Raw genomic sequence first — 19648 nt, 5'->3', positions numbered from 1 at the left:
GTTGGAATCAGCCAAAACAAAATACTCAAAAGGTATCTTTCAGATAATCTTTTCCTGTATCAAGGCTTGACATCAGAAGTTGAATTTGAATTAGTCATGAGAGGATTAGCTCCTAAATTATAACTGGAACATCTCCATCATTTCCAAGCTCATGGCGGCTCCCAGTACAAGACAAATCTCGAAGACTGGAATGAGCTTAAACAAGAGCTGAGAAGATGCTCACTCTTGACCTCTCCTGCTGCCCCAAAAAGCGTTCTTTTGTCTTTTGCTTGAGGAGATATAGTCCATCAGGCTCGACAAGAAATTGCACATTGACAGCGACAAATATGGCATCTGCTACGCTAAAGAAAACACAAGTTCATTGGGAAGAACCTCTTGGAGTCATCCCGAGTAGAAAACAACAAAACATCCATGAGTGCTCTAGCAGTGTAGCCTATTGCTCATTTGAACAAGCAAGCACAAGATTGAAAACTGTAGGCACGGCAGGTGATGACAATTTGACAAAACTCGCCTTTTTGATAGCTGAGGTTGGCATGGCTTTTAAAATTGAGAGGACTAACATGCCGCTCCATCACGCTTACCTTTTCTCAGGTGATGATGAATGAAATGCCTAGCGGCAACCAACATTTACACAATTTTATTAATCCTCTCTAGAGTGTCTTTCCGTTCTTGGGTTCAAAAGAAAAGACTTGTTCTGTTTAAGTAGTAGTGGTGTCGCTTTTGCTTTCAAGATTATCATTATTATTGTTTTGATAACTTCGCTTCCAAGGTTAGAGAAAGCTTCTAACATCACGGTTGCTTTAGCTTTTGAGTGATTTTACAGTCATTGAGTAAGTTTTTTTAGATAATGGAAAAAAGCTTTACATTTTCAGCCTCTATACTATGTGCATACATACTACTTCGGATAAAGTAAGAAACATAATAATAGGGAAAAAAATTAAGTCCCCCCTCTCATAAATCTAAGGAAAAGACCAGCATAACCTTCTACTAGTGTGTCATCTCAAGAGTTGAAATAGAAATAGTTCGTTGGTGACCGACTCCAAGTGTGTAGCTCTGATCATAAATGCATGCTGAATTGCTGATCCTAAAGTAAGTACCACTATATATATCAAGACTTGCTAAATTTTACATAAAAATAAGATACCTCTCGGTTCCTTATTCCTTTGTAGATACTCAAAAGTTAGCTTTCGAACTAGAGACCTTTTACGGTGTTTGCGAGGTACTTAGAGGTACCTAGAGGTGAAACAACGTGTACCATTGATCAAGAGAGGGGCAAGGTATGGAACAAAATTACTGTAACATTATAGCAGTGGAGTAATTAACTAGTAAAACATGGGCATTATACGTGAATTGAATACTTACACCAATCTATCAGTAAATCGTTGTGCAGATCGGTATACCATGAGGAAAAAAAAAGTAAATCACAGATACGCTGTTGATTTAGCAACGAATTGTTCTGTATCAAAATAAACAGAAAGATCGCATCTCCTTTCTTCTCTCCCTTCGCTTCGTTCTTGATTTAGGGTTTGAACGGTTCCCCAGAAGGAGACAGAGGAAAAAGCGTCTGCATGGTTGAGGGATGAAGAGGAGATGAGATCGCCCGGTCGACGACTAGGCGCAAGCTAGCGCATCTATAAGTTATCCTATGTTTATTTACACAATTGATTAGTTATTTATGTAGCTCATAAATTTCTTATATAAGGGACTGGAATTTTTGTGGGATAGTAAACGAGATCTACTCCTCTGGTGTTCTTCTAGTGTTTGAACGGGTGCATCTAGTGTTTGAACGGGTGCACCCACAAGGAGATACGGTCGAGGAAGAAGATCTGGCATGGTCGAGCGTTTGAACAGGAGGCAAGATCTGATTGACATGTATGGGTTACAAGAACACAATGTAAATCTAGAGAAAACCACGTAAAAAAGAACATCAAAGAACAGAGTAACTCTAGATAAAATGATGCGACTTAAGAACCTGTAACGCTGGTGCCAACTAAATGACTTAACTCAGATACAACGTAAATTTAGAGGAAACCATACAAAAGAGAAAATACGCAAATAAGAACCTATAAAGCTGGTACCGGAGAAATGTTAACTCATACGGTAGTACCTACGCAGTACTGATTCTAATTTGGGAGATAATTCTACCCTTTTTCTGTACTAGTAAAATTATATTTTTATCCTTAGTACTTAAGTATCTATACCAATACTTAAATACCTTTTACATGATACCTGTGATTGAGTAGCGTTGGATCTATACCTTTTTTTGGAATGCAAACATCGTAAAAGTTCTCTTCGAACTATTGTTCCCGTAAGCTCTAGAAGTACAGAAGTACTGGTTTTCGTAGTTCGTACAGATATAGTACTAAAAACACACTGGGACGGCTGCTGTCACAGTTTTCCTTAATCCTTATGTCTGTAGAAAAGATGCTCCGGAAATTGAAAGGTATCCAACATTGAACTAGCAGAGAACGACTGCCTCATCCAGTGAAGGAGAAAGACTTGGCTGATGGGGAAGTTGTCAAATGACCTGACAATACAAAAACACAAGTTGAGCGGCGTTGATGAAAAGTTGATGTTTAGTAGTTTGTATTTTCATTGTTTGTAATCATTCTCTCAAATTCTGCCAAATGGCACATTTTCATGCAATGGAAGACTTGGTCTCATGTTAGTGGTTTTGGTTAGATTAATTGATTAAATACATACCCACCAATTAGGGAAGAACTAGTCTAACTAGTGGCCCAAATGCTTCAGTTAAGCTAATGCTTTCCGGTTTAGACCTTGTAAAAGAACATTAAGAAATGCAAACTCCTTGACTTTTGCTTCCAGGTTAATTTGGGAGCATGTTCGTTCTAATTCCTATTGATTACCATAACTTATTGCTCGCATGCATGTAAAGTTTAGGAGATACTGGGAAAAAAACTGGCCATATTGACTAAAAGCAAAAATAAATATACTTTTTATATTTTCAAATAATTGACTAAACTCGGTAGAGATATCTTCAGATATATTGGATAAGTTCATCCAATCACTGAACAGATCAAATGAATCATGATATTATCTTAAAGAATCAGAATCACAGAAAATACAAAGGTCAAATTTAGTGGTGATGCACTACAAGCCTACAAGCATCCCAAATTGTTGATTCAATTACAGAGACAGGGAGGCCACTACCTTTGCCATAGTTTCTGACAGACAATACATGAAACAGAACAAATTGACAAGACAAAAACATCCCAACAAAATTTGCCTTATGTTACTATGTGCAAATACATACTTCATTTTCCATGGACACACAGTAACATACAAAAATGACAGGATCATATGATTGATAATAATTCATAAGTAGACAGGCCATGATTTGATTAAACCCATTTTTTAGATAATGTATAAAATCGAACATTTGCTTCAACAGAAACTACAACATAATTTGACCAAACCTGGAAGACTGAAACTGATACTCTGAAAGTAACCCCACAGGGGCACTACCATTGGCATGATGCCCTTACAATATTTCTCACAAATCCTCTATAAATTCTCACCTTTGCCAAATGCCAACCATCAAGCCATCAAGCAGAGAGCAAGCAGTTGGCACACAGACACCTGTGTCTCCTACCCTAACTCTCTCAAACCAAAACATCAAAAAAACCAAGAAAAAAGCACAAGCTCACACACAAACACATGGAGCTCAACTTCCAAGTGCAACCTCCAGTGTTCCAGCTGCAAGACTACTGCTACTACTACAGCCAAGAGGTGGCGGCGGCGGCGTCGCCGGCGGCGAAGCCGACGAAGCCGCGGGGGAGGAAGAAGGGCAGCACGAGCCACAGCAAGTTCGTCGGCGTCCGGCAGCGGCCGTCGGGGCGGTGGGTGGCGGAGATCAAGGACACGACGCAGAAGATCCGCATGTGGCTCGGCACCTTCGAGACCGCCGACGCCGCCGCGCGCGCCTACGACGAGGCCGCGCGCCTCCTCCGCGGCGCCGAGGCGCGCACCAACTTCGCGCCACGCATCTCGCCGGACTGCCCGCTCGCCGTCCGCATCCGCGGAATCCTCCACCACAAGAAGCTCAAGAAGGCCAGGTCCGCCGCCGCGGCCACGGCCGGCTCCCCCGGCGCCGCATCCAAGAAGAGGTCCACCACGGCGGCGGCGGCGGCGGCCACTCCGACGATCACAACCACAAGCAATAGCAATAGCGATGGTGCGGGTAGTGCTTGTGGTGGCTCGAGCAGCAGCAGCAGCAGCACGGACAGCTGCGACGGCGCCGTGAAGCAAGGCGGCGGCGGCGGCGGCGCACCAACGGACGCCAGCGAGGTGTACCGGCCGGACTTCGTCCACGCGGGCGCCGAGGAGTTCGATTCTTGGATGTTCGACACGGCGTTCGGCCCGTTCCCAGAGCTGGACAGCTTCGCCGCCGTCGACGCCGTCACGCCACCGCCAGCAACGGCGTCGCCGGAGGAGTCAAGCGCCGGCACGCCGCCGGTCGAGATGGCGGAGTTCGAGCGGATAAAGGTGGAGCGGCGGATCTCGGCGTCCCTGTACGCCATGAACGGCCTGCAGGAGTACTTCGACAAGGTGTTCGACGCGTCCGCCTGCGACCCGTTCTGGGATTTCTCGCCACTGTGCCATTAGCGCGTGTGTGTCTCACCTCCGGCCGCCGTCGCCGCCGGCGGCAGCCGGCGTATGTGCTTCCTTCGCCGACTCGCCGTCGTCGTTCTTGCTCTTTTGTTGCCTCCTGGATCAGCTGTACCCATGCATGTCCATGTAAGCTCAATTGGTTTTTTGCTGCAGCCAGGCAGTGCAGTTTCAAAGAGGAAGATGATTCTACTTGTTTCGAGTTGGACAATTGGTTATTTTTTCTGTGCAATTTGCTTTAGTTTTTCACTTCAGGATAGATTAGAGATTCTATGCAGTAAGTTCAAGTCGTTTGTTATGTATGTAAAACCAAATTCAGATGTAGAGTAGTTCATATATATGTTCAAGTGTTTGAGATTGGATTCTGATGAGCAAAATGGCAAGCTCTAATCTTTTCCATGAGCATGGATTTTAAGTGCAATGCAGATAATAAATACTGTTGCATTGCTATAAAAAAAACCCTGAAACTTGTGCAAGTTTATTGTGCACTGACAAGTTAAAACATTTGAAATATTTTACCGCCCACAAAAATAAAAGGGCCGATTTGAAAGGTTTTCCCTATCAAAATTTTTACAAGAACTAAAATGCACCGGTAGTTTCTCGTTTGAAATCCGACCAAATCTTTTGGCTGTTCCTGAAATTCTATAACCAATATCTTCAATTCCAACTGGGGGGAAATTACTGATAAATTATGAGGTCAGTCCAAAAGTTCAGTTTAACCTGAATTATTAACGATTTATCTGCAACTTGCAGCTCCAAATGGCTGAGCTCCACGAGAGCAGAAGAAATACTGCTGTTGCTTACGACACTGGAACATACAAACGCACGCACCATGACAAGAAGAGGAGAGATTTTCTATTGCAATGGTCAGGAAAAGGCCACAGAACTCCGGGACGAGCCTAATATATTCAGTAAAGAATGCAAAGCAGGTGAGAACTGAAAAGAGCAGGTGACAACCTCATCTTAGGAAAAAGAAAAGGTGCTCAGCTACTAATAAACTTGCTCAGATATGACTCGAATCAATTGTTAGTTATTTGAAGCATTTCCGTTTGTTTTGCTTTTGATTTATATCCTTCGACAAGACGGGACTCGAAAGACAGAATCAGGGTTTGCAAATGCAATCGGACAATCGGTAGTCGAAAACTGCTCCATACTGGTTTCGTCGATAACCATGATAACCAAACGGTTACTGGCAAGAATCAGACAAATTTTATCAATAATTTAATTCTCGCTTTGGGTTTTATTGAAATTGTAGGCTTACCAAGCAATTTCTAAATCTAAACAGGTCAAATAAGACTAGTAACCATGATAACCAAACAATTATCGTCGCATTTTGGAAGTGCGCACGTTTCCTAAATTGCTAAACGGTGTATTTTTTAAAACTTTTCTATAAGAAAGTTGCTTTAAGAAATCATATAATTTATTTTTCAAGTTTTCTTTAACTAATACTTAATTAATCATGTGTTAATCTACCACTCCATTCTAAGTGTTGAGGGGAAAAGGTTCCTTACACGCTTACACGCTTGTTCGGTACAGAAAACTCCATGTTGAACAGTTCTAAAATGTCTCCAGCCTCCTGTTTTGGGTGAAGAGAGCAGGACAAAGAATTAGCTGCTTCAGCCTTCAACCACCGCAAGTTTGAGCCTTTGATTTGAATATTTGATCCGCCGTGTCAGCCAGTAATCTCGGTTGCTGCGTGCGTACGCGCGGGAAATAGCCGGCCGAATGTTTGCGGCCCAGCCCAGAATGTTCTCATTTCGACTCGTGGGCCGTGGCTTGGACACGTGGTTAGGCGGCCCAAAGAACACGTAGATATATATGACTTTGGGCTTGGGCCATGACGCACTGCCTGCCTGCCGAGTGGCGACTCGCGAGGGAAAAAGATAGTTATAATTAACTGTCAAAACCAAAAATACTCCATCCGTTCTAGGAGGTTGTTTTCTTTGGACTTATTCCATCCGTCCTATAAAAAAACCAATCTAATACTGGATCAGGACTACCTATATATTTATCGATAAATTTTCTTCTGAAAATTTGACAAATGTAATTATAGTACAATCGTAGTATAATTGCACTGTAACTTGCATGTAACTACAGTGTAACTTGTATGTAAGTTTCCGTAATTTTGAATTGTTAGATCTATTATAAGATTTGTTTTGGCGAAGAAGAAAAAAAATCACAACACACACATATGTGAAAGGATTTGTTCCCGCGATCTCTATTTTACCGAAATAACATGTTACGAAGAGATTTTTGAAAGTTATATACAAGTTATATTATAGCTACAGTGTAATTACATGCAAGTTACAGTGTAATTACACTACGATTGTACTGTAATTACATCTGTCAAATTTTTGGAGGAAAATTTGTCGACAAATATATAGCAAAATTGCATCCTAATACAACAAGTTTAGACATACATCTGTCCAGATTCGTTGTACTAGAATGTGTTATATCTAGTCCTAGATTTAAATTTTTTTAGGACTAAGGGAGTACTAACTATCAGAACAATACTGAAAATGGTATTCGCGACGTGATAGCCCGGTCATAGAAAAATTAAAAATATAAAGTGAGGCCCATCTGTCATCCTACACTATTTCTCTCCTTCCTTCTCTACCGGACTTCCGCGGCGCCGCAAAAGTACGAAGGCAATGAGTAGCGGATGTACGCGTGCGCCGTCACTGGCCTCTACATCCTCCAACCACTCCGTCGGCTTCCACGGCAACGGTGACCACCGACCACCGCCTCCCGCTTCATGCCCAAGTACCCAATCTGGAGACTGGAGCCACTGGACCTCAGGCTCATCTGTGACGAGGAGCCAGTCGAGAGAGTTGGAGTCCGGGAGAGCCCCCATGAGAAGGTATTCGAGCGGCTAAGCCGGGATGGTGCCATCTCCACCGTCGCCGCCACCGTCACCGTCACCGTCACCGCCGCTGCCAGTGTTAGCCTCGACGTTGCCTGGGTGTCCGACCTCATCAACTGAGGCTGTATGTCTGATGTCACTATTGGAGCAGCTCCAATGTGTGCAGAAATCGAACTGAGTATATCGGAGACAGCACACTGGGAGAGTCGATTGTTGTGTGTCAGATAGCAAAATCGATCTCCAAAATTGAGTTAGTGTTAGACAATTAAAGTATTATTTGTTGCTGATGGGGTTGAACATATTCGAGCCCAATCAAATAATTTACATTTTCCCCTTAACTTTTCTTGCTGTATGTGAGTCCTATAAATCGATGTGCACACTGCAGCCACCGAACCAAAGTTGCATTCGTTGTTCACGAACTACAGTAATCGAACATACACTGGAGCTGCCCTTGGAAGCTCCTTTTGAAGTAGTACTAAATAGCAAGGATTGTCATGGAAAAGTGGCGGTAAGAAGGTGAGTATGAATAAAATCGTTTCAGACCTACGGAAAAACGGTACGGCTAAAAAAAATGATCTCCATCACCGTCCTTTAATGAAATAGTTAAACCCATGCTCGTTCCCGGAGACGAAAGTGAGGAGACACAGTTAATCTACTTTAGGTTCGCATCACCCACCGATAATTCACCTCACTTGATCCTATGACAGCTAAACTACACAGCGACAATGGCTAAGCATAATTGGTACCATGTGATCGTGACTACAGAAAAACGGGAACAGGCCGGCCTTGGGAGGCTTGAATATGTGACAACCTGTTTCAGGTATCTCGAGGCTACTACCTGACCAACCAAAGTCCCGTACTCCCGTCCCAACCAGCAGATATCCACTGGCGCTGCGGTGCACCAGCCAGCCGCCAGATCGCTTGGTTCCAATCTTCTGTAGTGCAGATCAAGGACACCCTATTAAACATGTAACGGTGATACAGGCATATGGAGACACCACATTGGGACAAAGGGAATACCACCAGCTATCTTCCTGCATTTGCTTGCTAATTACCCCTTGAACCGAGCTCAGATTGGTCCTGTGAACGTATGGATCCAAGTTGCTGATCTCTTTACTCGAGCTCAGATTTGTAGCTCAGAGTATCAGATATTTAGGACCTAGAAGCAGTAGATGCTGCCATCCTTGTGTTTCTTCAGCATCTCATGTTTCACAATTCACATGCAACTAAGGAGTAAACGCGCAGAGAGATTAATAGAAGAAAGCATCCATAGCTCCATTGGACCATGCATAGAGAGCATACAGTTTTGCAATTCAGCTCAGAATGGCATATGTACCAAGCTTGGGGGGGAGTAGCAAGCAATGCACAGCAAAATGGGAAGATATGAACAATCATGGCCAACGAGGGGCTAACAACAGTTTAGCACAGTACAAAAAGTAAACACACATAACAGGAATATGCAATGCAACGGAACCGGAGTATACTGACAAACCAATCATTAACCAGAGAACTACTTATTAACCAGCTACTAATAGTCTTCTCCATCGTCGTTCTCGTCGTCTGCACCCTCGGCGCCGACTTCCTCATAGTCCTTCTCAAGGGCAGCCAAGTCCTCACGGGCTTCTGAGAATTCACCTTCTTCCATTCCCTCACCAACGTACCAGTGCACAAACGCACGCTTAGCATACATCAAGTCGAACTTGTGGTCGATGCGCGAGAAAACCTCAGCAACAGCAGTGTTGTTGCTGATCATGCACACTGCACGCTGAACCTTAGCCAGGTCACCACCAGGGACAACAGAGGGTGGCTGGTAGTTGATGCCACACTTGAATCCAGTAGGGCACCTTTGTGGAGGAAGAGAAGCAATAAACAGTTGGTTAGCCAATCAGGTGTTGATAAACAAGTGGATAGGTTGCCTGTGATTAAAATAAGCGCAACTAAAATAGTGATGAAGACAGCTTACCAGTCAACAAACTGGACAGTTCTCTTCGTCTTGATGGTTGCAACTGCGGCATTGACGTCCTTGGGAACAACATCACCACGGTACATCAAGCAGCAAGCCATGTATTTCCCGTGCCTAGGGTCACACTTAGCCATCATGCTTGAGGGCTCAAAAACAGCATTGGTGATTTCAGGCACAGAAAGCTGCTCATGGTAAGCCTTCTCAGCAGAGATAACAGGGGCATAGGATGAAAGCATGAAATGGATGCGAGGGTATGGGACAAGGTTGGTCTGGAACTCAGTGACATCCACATTGATAGCGCCATCAAACCTCAGAGAGGTGGTGAGTGAAGATATGATCTGTGAGATGAGCCTGTTCAAGTTGGTGTAGGTTGGCCTCTCGATGTCAAGGGATCTCCGGCATATGTCATAGATAGCCTCATTGTCTAGGAGAACTGCCACATCAGTGTGCTCAAGCAAGGAGTGGGTGGAGAGGACACTGTTGTATGGTTCTACAACAGCTGTTGAGACCTGCAAACCAGAGTGGCATAAGACGAGAAGATAATGATATGATGAACTTTAAATAATTGTACAACAACTCTACCCAAATTGTCCCCACAACAGCTAAGACAAAGCAAACCCACTCATCACATGAACAAGCTGAAAGGCCCACATCACATGGAAAGTTGGTACAGTACACTAGGATAATGCTGGCTCATACAATGCATGGTATTACAGACTTCGCGAAGAAGACTAATAGTCCATAAAAGTTCACTAAAGAGTCTACATAAGATAGGGATATTGTATAGCCATATAGGTAGATCCCCACCAGCCAGGCAGCCAGGCCAGCAGTTTATTAGTCCACATACTAATTAGAGAATGGTTGGCAGATCCAATAATCAATATATTGCCATGCACAACTCACAACAACAAGAAAAAGAAGTGGCTGATAACATGGCCCATATCTAAGCAGGTGTCCAAATAAATTAATTCTACACCAGCCTGAAAATTTCAAGTTTCTGGTATAGAGCATTTTATTTAATTTTTTCCCTCAGAGTACAACTAACATGGATCAGATTAAGTTATACCTGGGGGGAAGGGTAAATTGTGAAGCCAAGCTTGGACTTCTTTCCATAATCAACAGAGAGACGCTCCAACAGAAGAGAACCAAGTCCTGATCCAGTTCCACCACCAACAGCATTGAACACCAAGAATCCCTGCAGCCCAGTGCAGTTGTCTGCCAACTTGCGCACACGGTCCAGGCATAGATCTACGATCTCCTTTCCAACTGCATTCCACAAACAATGAGAACAAGACACATGCACAGTTGCAATAGAATAACACTTGTATGAACTCTAAGCTGAATTACCAGTGTAATGGCCACGGGCAAAGTTGTTAGCGGCATCCTCCTTCCCAGAGATGAGCTGCTCAGGGTGGAAGAGCTGACGGTACGACCCAGTGCGCACCTCGTCGATGACAGTGGGCTCCAGGTCGACAAAGATGGCCCTGGGCACATGCTTGCCAGCGCCCGTCTCGCTGAAGAAAGTGTTGAACGCATCGTGTGCGACGCCAACCGTTGTATCACTGCACCAAGAGCAAACAGCACAATGTTTAGAAATCAAAACTGACTGATAATTCTAATCATTAGCCTATGCAGTACCAAATAAATTACAGTCTACCAGAGCTGCCTACAAAAAGCGGGCTACATCCATGATAATATAATGGAATCTAATTCTCAGGCAAGGCAGCATGAGCACAATTGTTTATGATTCAATAATCTACTCAATTCTTACACCAAGCAAAGTAAAACCAACAAAACAAATCCTCCTCGATAGTGGAGGATGCCGCTTTTAATAGTAACCCAGATTAAACTCTCCAATCTAGGACGATCTACGTGCTCAGTCTGACACTCAGAGCTTCCATGTGACATTATTTACTAAGCATCACCCCACAAGTAAATTCGCAGATCTAGAACCGTAAAGAACTCTGGAAACTCCCAATTGCCAACTTGTAAACATGCAACCAGCACGCAAATCTACAGTCTACTCCGGAGAAAATCAAACGCATTCCTCCATATAATTCCAAACGGTAAAAAAAAGAGCGTAAAAACTACGGCTAAAATTCCCTTCCTCCGAGACGCACGGTGTTCGTCCTGTCCCTTGCAATCCCCTCACCAACCGGCAAGGAGATGCACCAACCACCAAGAAGGTTCGGCCAAAACCAATCCGCAGAGTCCAAACGAGAAGTACAAGCGGAAGGCTGCACCCATCGTTCGCTCCGCCGAAGCAAACAATTTCCCCCCAAAAAAAACACATACACACAAAAAAAAACAGACGGCGAAACAAATCTGGCATTTCGGACGCAACTCAACCGGGGCTACCAGATCAAACGAAGCCGGGGAACGCGGGGCCGCCTCCCGAGATCAGGAACAGGAATGCATCTACGGATCAAAGAAGAAGAGGTTGGGGGAGGGGGAGGGGGGATTCATCGTCACCTGGGCATGGTGCCATCGGGCTCGATGCCGTGCTCGAGGCAGTAGAGCTCCCAGCACGCGTTGCCGACCTGGATCCCGGCCTGGCCGATGTGGATGCTGATGATCTCTCTCATCTTCTCCTCCCTCCTCCTCCTCCTCTCCTCTCCTCTCCTCTCCTCGCCTCGCCTCTCGGTTGGTTTCCTTCCTTTGGTCTAGACTAGAGAAGCGGCCTCTCTCTCTCTCTCTTTCTCTCTCTCTTCTTTCCAAAATGTGAGAGATCGGGAGATAAAAGGGCGGAGGAGAGAGAAAGAGAGAGGGGGAGGGTGGGAGGAGTGGTGGACCGGGACCACGGCCCGTGGGCTGGGCTGGGCTGGCTGAGCGGTTTGCTTTTTTACGTGGACCGGCGCTCTCTGGACCCGGTTCACGGTGAGCCCTCGTGAGCGAAACGGCCATGGACGCTCTTGCCAGGCTGCCACATGAACTTGACGTTTGGAGTAACGGCAAATGGAGCCGCCGTTTTTTGTCACCTTCTTTTGCGATTTAAAGAAGTTTCCATAAATTGTTTTAAGCAGGTGTCATGGCTATAAATGTAAACATGCTTTTGAAAATTATATAGGGCATGTACAGTTTATTATCATACCAATCACATCCCACCATGCCATAAAACATATTTAAGAAAGTAACGAACTAAACAGCACCTGAATTTTTTTACCTTGCCAATTCCTGGGTATTACCAAATTGTGCTGAAATTTACTAATTGTTAGAATTTGGTAGCGTTGAAAATGATAGTAAAATGAACATGCCAAATAGACTACACGGTTGATTAGTTTTTTTTAGAAATTTCACCGGGGGGAGAGCTTCCCCACCTGAATTTCATTAAGCAAAATAGGGGGGAGGTACAGTCATTACATATTGTGAGACCTTACAGCGGAGGATAGGAGAGACTTCCAGGCATAAACAACCGGCCTATCGTCTCTACGAATACGCTCGGCCCATAGAGAAGCATCTTCAATACATTTCTTAACTACACGGGGAAAAGAAACAGAGAGAGAACGGAATACAACATCATGACGATGATTCCACAGACCCCATAAGCAAAGAATGTAAAAAATTTGGAAATGCTGCTGAGGTAGACGGCTTGGAGGGCGGAGGGCTGAAATATCTTGCACTGAAGCGACGGCAGGGGTGACATCAATGGACCCCCAAAAATGTTGAGCAAACTGACAGCCAAATAACAGATGCATCGTTGTTTCATCCGCAGCATCACAGAGGGCGCATCGCGGGGATTGAACAATCTGCTTCTTGTGAGCCTTAGTAGGGAGGCGTTCTTTGATGAGGAGCCAGAGAAAGAATTGGACTCGGGGAGGGGCACGGTTGTGCCAAATGAATTTCCAATGGCGGCATTCATCAGTCAGGGCTTGGGAGTCTGAGTAAATTATCTTGGTTGTGAGAATTCCGGTTATAGCTAAACACTATGCGTGCGCTTGAAAACGTAAAGTACACAAATAGGAAAACGATGGACTCACTGGGATCAATTTCGATACTACCAGCAAGCTAGCACTACAGTGTAGGCTAGCCAACCCTAGATAATGTGTTGGGAATATGCCTTTAATATTTTACATGTGTTGGCATATATTTTTCTGAGTGAACAGCTCTTTAATATTCCTTACCAAATAAAGGAAAACCATACTCCTTCATAGAAAGTTTAATGTTTATTATCTCCTTCAGAAAACAATGCACATCAGAGATGCGATCTTGGTATATTTTTGGGCTTTGCTTCATGTACCACATTTTCTTCTCCTTAGGCTTAGGACATGTGACCAAGATAATCAAAGATAATTTTACGAATAGACTTTTGTACATCCATCCTAGGCTGCGCTCTATTCTATTCGGTGTATTTTACAAAGAGTTTCAATATATAAGTTTCTTTTTAAAACATAAAATAAATATATTTTATTTTTTTAATAGTTAATAATCATTTAATCATGTGTTAATAACACGTCTTATTTTGTGTGCAACAAAAAAAACAAAACCTAACAAATAAATCGAACTAAGCCCTTACGGTCTGTTATAAAATGAGATGGATCATTAGTGAATGATTAATTAACTAGTATTAATTATTACAAGCTAAATAATATATTTATTTTATTTTTGAGATAAACTTTTATATATAACTTTTTTACAAAACGCACCATTTAATAATTTTCAATAGGTGCTAACGAACAACGAGGAAGTGAATGTTTAGAGTTGTTCAAAATAAATCAGCCTTAGGCTACATTCTACTATTTAACTTTTGGCTTTAGCTACTTTATCGTTTGAGTAAACACACATTCCGGACTATTAATAATGTGTTGGTTGCAAAAAAATCCTATATAAAAGTTTTTTTAACAAGTCAAATAAATTCATTTTTCAAGTACTATAATGTTTTATACTTGATTAATTATACGCTAATGATATGTTTTGTTTCACGTGCAATTGAAGGACTTATTTACTTTGCTACTATTTTCAACCTTACCAAGTTTTGGCATTGCCAAATTTTAGTAAGGTTGCCAAAATTTTGGCAAGGTTACCAAATTTTGGCAAGATTTCATATGTAAAAACTAAAATTTGGCAACAAATTAAATATAACCACTTTTTTGGTAACTTTGCAAAAAAAAAAGTAAGGTTGAAAATGGTAGTAAAGTGAACAAGCCCGAAAAGCTCAAGCCAACATGATATTCAAACTAAGCCTTACTCTTAGAGGTCTTAAGCCAAAGAGAAGTGAAAAAAAACTAAAAAATGCTAATTCTAATATTATGTTCTAAAATCGACATGTAATCCCTCCATTTCACGATGTAAGCCATCCTAACAGTTCCAACATTTATATGGTTATTAATGAATCTAGACGTATAGAATAACTTACGTTGTGAAACGGAGGAAGTAGTTCATAGCTAAAAAGAGGTCGTTTCTCAAATAAAAAATGCCTAGAATCGCTAATGCGTGCGCGCGTCCTCCCACCTTTTTTTCTTTTTTTACCAATTTTTTCGTTTTTTTTCACACTTTTTTTCTGATTATTTTTTTTAATCTTTTAACATGTTTTGAGTTTGAAAGTTTTAAAATTTTGAGTTGAAAATTTTCAAATCTGAACTTGAAAGTTTTTGAATCTTCTTGAAAGTTTTCAAATCTCAATTTGAAAATTTTTCAATTTTTTTCAAATCTTGATTTGAAAGTTTTCGAATCTCGATTTGAAAGTATTCGAATCTTGAGTTGAAAGTTTTCAAATCTCAAATTGAAAGTTTTCAAAATTTTTAAATCTGGACTTGAAAGTTTGTCCAGATTGAGATTTGAAAACTTTTAACTCAGATTTGAAAACTTTCAACTCGAGATTTGAAAACTTTCAAGTACAGATTTGAAATTTTTTAAGTTAAGATTTGAAAAGATATGAAAACTTTCGACTCAGATTTAAAAAACTTTCAACTCGAGATTTGAAAACTTGATTTGAAAGTTTTCGAATCTTGAGTTGAAAGTTTTCAAATATTGAGTTGAAAGTTTTCAAAATTTTCAAATCTCAAATTGAAAGTTTGTCCAGATTGAGATTTGAAAACTTTCAACTCAGATTTGAAAACCTTCAAGTACAGATTTGAAATTTTTTAAGTTAAGATTTGAAAAGATATGAAAACTTTCGACTCAGATTTAAAAAACTTTCAACTCGAGATTTGAAAACTTTCGACTCCGATTCGAAAATTTTCGACTCGAGATTCAAAAACTTTCAACTCAGATTCGAAAATTTTCAACTCGAGATTTGAATACTTTCAAATCAGAATTAAAAATTTTCAATTTAAGATTTTAAAACTTTTAGCTCAAAACATTTTTGAAAAAAAATAAGTGTGCTAAAGATTAAAAAAAAGTAATCGAAAAAAAATCGCAAAAGAAAAAGAAACAACAACTCGTGAGAAAAGGAAAAAATGGCTGATGGGTTGATGGGCCGAAAGCAGTTAGCAAGTTGGCGCGCGTGCCAACTAGCAACCCCAGAAATGCCACGATAAAACACGCTTGTAGGCAGGACAATTGGAAATTTCCAGTTTCACGATTTCGAAGTAGGCTCGTCGAGACGTCGACGGCGTGGCCGTAGGCCAACACACGGGGTGTCCATGAGACCATGATCCGCTGCCTACGTACGGACGCCGGCCCCACCCAGATGAACTGCCCTCCCCTCCACCGGGCCCCACCTTCTCCCCCCGTCGGCCCGGCCGGCCCGTCGCACGCAGCAAAATATCTCCGCCCAGGCGCCTCGCCAGTTTGTTTCTTGTGTACTGTAGTAATTAACAACCCGTTCCACCACCACCACCAAAGACCCGGTGCACACACGGAAGCACGAAGCGAAGCGTGGGGTCCATGGTGTGTGTCAGTCACACTGTGCAGGGCACGTGGGGGCAGCCGCTCAAGTGAGCTGTCCCTCTCATCTCATGTGGCCTCTCGCGTTCCCATGCCACTGCCAGCCTGCAAAACCACAGCACAAGTAGTAGTAGTAGCTGCCTCCCTCCCCCGCGATCTTACGGTGAATTGCTGGTAAAACCCGTGAGCCGTGACGGTTGTGTCGGGTGCTAGGACGAGACCGTGCTGTATCGCGATTTTGTACTGTAGCCCGGTTCCACTCCGACACAGGAGCCGCTGATGCGAGTTGCGAGGATACATAACCGCGAGGTTATTTCCTTTTTAGAGCTTTTAAATCATGACGTATCCCACGATAATCACACGATTTTCACAGTAATCGTACTGTTACCATGATAACCACCAAACGTGAGGCGATAATTTTATCTAAACGATTTGGTGAATACTGTGATGCCGAGAGAAGCCGGGGACTTTTTTTTTTACGACCGGTACGGATGGCGAGGCAACACCAACCACGGCGGCGGCGGGGTCCCTGCCCCCGCGGAGCTTACCTGTTACCGGACACCACACCACCATCAATCATCGTCATCGTCACGCCAATGAAAATTAATCATGGCCGCCGGTAGACGGTCGCCAGCACGTCCAGCTGCGATCCAGCCGAGCTCGATCGATCGGTCGATCAAACGGCAAACCTCATCGTTGCACCACAAGCATCAGCCGCCTGACCGATCAATGATCCAGCAGAAACAGTGGAGTAGAAGGATGATCAGGACCGGTCTACATCGATCGTACGCACACGTACACAAACTAGGACGAATTTGAATGAACACGTCGTTGATTGCATCCTGTCGTTGAGTACATTTTGTGCGCTAGCAACATAATACTGATATTACCTCGACTACTATATACTACTAGTAATCATACTGATGGTTAAGCTTTCGCCTATCTCTATCTAGGTAGCCATCTATCTACAGGGTCTGAAGCTTTCGCGATGGCAGTAGGAGTATTGAATTGGGATGGCTACTACTCCTACTTTGAATTAAGGACACGTTTTAAACTAGATTTGAGCTGAACTAATATCTCATTTATCGTGAATATGTTTATCAAATTGTTAAACAGTATGTTTTATTATAAAACTAGTATGTTTATCAAATTATATTTATTCTGAATTTTAGTTAGTATTAAATTCCTATATGGACTCTATACTCTACTTCTAATATTCCTTATTTTTTAATTCTGATTTTCTATTTTTTTTCTTAATTGTATTTAATATTCCTTATTTTTTAATTCTGATTTTCTTTTTTTTCTTAATTGTATTTCTATATGGACTTTATACTCTACTTCTAATATTCCTTATTTTTAATTCCGAATTTCTATTATTTCCTAATTGTATTTCTATATAGACTCTATACTCTACTTCTAATATTCCTTATTTTTAATTCTGAATTTCATTTATTCCTAATTGTATTTCAATATGGACTCTACTCTCCTCTTCTAATATTCCTTATTTTTTAATTCCGAATTTCAACTATTTCTAAATTGTATTTCTATATGGACTCTAGTCTACTCTTCTAATATTTCTTATTTTTTAATTTCGAATTTCAGCTATTTCTAAATTGTATTTCTATATGGACTCTGTTTTTTCTTTTTCTTCGATTAATATGAGAATTTCTAGGCCATGAGAGCGAACGTGGAGACTCTTTTTTCTATTACTTTAATAATATAATAGATTTATATATATATGTATTTTCAAAAAAAACAAATAAATTTATTTATAAAATTTACAATGGATAATAGTTCATTAATTATATGCTAACGATTTATATCTTTTTCGTGCATCTAATTAGCTAGTCGTCTTTAAGTGCTTATACAGAACACGCCCTGAGCCAGCATAGTGTGGCCGATCTGCTCACGCATGCAGTACAGCTGACAGTGAGGCTGCCACGAGTGACTGGCAGACAGACAGCTCCAGAGGCTTCATCTCCAAGCCTGCTCTGCAATGAAACCTCGATTATTCTTCTCCTCCTTCCCTGACCCCGTCCAACTCCAACCTACCGCTTTCTTATTTTTTCCCCAAAGGTTCTCCAACCAAATGGATCGATTATTGCAGCATCAGACCAGAGTCTAGTAGAGTACTTAACGCTGCGAATTGCCAGGGATGCAGTAGCTACAAACAAACAATCTGGTTATCGTCTGGTGGCCATGATTAGCATCGCTAATCAAAACAAAGCATCTGAGAGGGGCCTAATTGATCAGGAGGAGATGAGATGAGATGAGATTCCTTGCCCTTGTTTAAGCAGGGGAGAGGGAGCAGTGTAGGGGCCACGCCGTCGTCGTCTCCACTGTCCAGTGTCCACTCGCATCGCATCTGGCTCTCTGGCTGGCAGGTTGTGATCTGGTCGAGTACTGGATTTTTAGCCGGTTTTGCTTTGCTCCTGTAGCTTGCTCGCTGCTGCGCTGCTTTCATGTGCGCACCGTTGATCGATCGGTGGAGTTACTGAGAGAGACGAGCCGTCTTGGCATCTTGCAGGCTTGCAGCTATGGGCAAATCGTGGAGACCATGCCGGTGTACCGCAGGAGATGGCTACTTGTTGCCTTGTGCCCTTGTTGGCAATGGCAATACCTGGCTCTGTACTGGGTCTGGGACTCATCAGTCTATGATTAGTTCTCTTCCAAAAGTTAAAATCAGCAACTTGCTCGTTTTTCATTTGCACGTATTTCGAACAGTTAAATAACGTGTTTTGTGTAAAAGTTTTGTATACAATTTTTTAAAAGATCGATTTAAACCATTTTTAAATATAATAATTAATACTTAATTAATTATACATTAATGATTTATTTCTTTTCGAATTGCTCTACCAAAAATCTAAAATGCTATACATGGAATCTGCGTTGGACTTCATTCTACTGGGCATTTTTTTTGGTAAGGCCTATTTACCGGACTATTAAAAATATTTTCGCCGGACTGTAAGGCCTATTTATGAATGAGTTCAGTTTTGGGTTCGGTTTGGGCTTACCGTGTGCACTGGGCCTCAAAGTTGTCTAGTCCAATAATCAAGCCCTTAATTATCTGGCCGGGGTTGTACGGTTCGTGCGGCCTAATTATCCTCCCTGTGCGTGTGCCGGTGTGCCCTCACGTCCCTCACGTGACACGAGTACACGACGACGGCCCGCGCACGAGTAACCTATATACTCTCTCCATACTCTCTCCATACTCGTAACGTAAAGGAAGTCGTTTAGAACAGTGACACGGTCTCCAAAATACAACTTTGACTTCTTATATCTATAAAAATATTTATTGAAAAGTGATATATATTTTTATAAAAATATTTTTTAAGACAAATCTATACATATATTTTTTACACTTTCAA

General features: G+C 42.2%; 2 protein-coding genes and 1 long non-coding RNA gene across 3 annotated transcripts; 2 read left to right on the top strand and 1 right to left on the bottom strand.

The window, feature by feature from the left end:
- Positions 1-3570: 3570 nt before the first annotated feature.
- On the top strand, positions 3571-4971 carry LOC107277023 (ethylene-responsive transcription factor ERN1). The gene has a single exon (XM_015790754.3). The coding sequence runs from the start codon at positions 3679-3681 to the stop codon at positions 4624-4626; it is 948 nt and encodes a 315-aa protein (XP_015646240.1). The 5' UTR covers positions 3571-3678; the 3' UTR covers positions 4627-4971.
- A 3749-nt stretch (positions 4972-8720) lies between these two features.
- LOC4343694 (tubulin alpha-1 chain-like) lies at positions 8721-12170 on the bottom strand. Its single transcript, NM_001403123.1, has 5 exons — positions 11928-12170; positions 10803-11017; positions 10522-10721; positions 9456-9964; positions 8721-9336 (listed from the first exon to the last, which is right to left on the bottom strand). The coding sequence occupies exons 1-5, from the start codon at positions 12038-12040 to the stop codon at positions 9021-9023; spliced, it is 1353 nt and encodes a 450-aa protein (NP_001390052.1). The 5' UTR covers positions 12041-12170; the 3' UTR covers positions 8721-9020.
- A 6131-nt stretch (positions 12171-18301) lies between these two features.
- LOC112939600 (uncharacterized) lies at positions 18302-19115 on the top strand. The gene is made up of 2 exons (XR_003243359.2): positions 18302-18664; positions 18808-19115. It is a non-coding gene; the product is annotated as an uncharacterized lncRNA (long non-coding RNA).
- Positions 19116-19648: the final 533 nt, after the last annotated feature.

Source organism: Oryza sativa, chromosome 7 (assembly GCF_034140825.1).
Source record: "Oryza sativa Japonica Group chromosome 7, ASM3414082v1".
Lineage (NCBI taxonomy): Eukaryota > Viridiplantae > Streptophyta > Magnoliopsida > Poales > Poaceae > Oryza > Oryza sativa.
The sequence above is the reverse complement of the archived record's forward strand: the minus strand, read 5'-3'. Positions and strand labels throughout refer to the sequence as shown.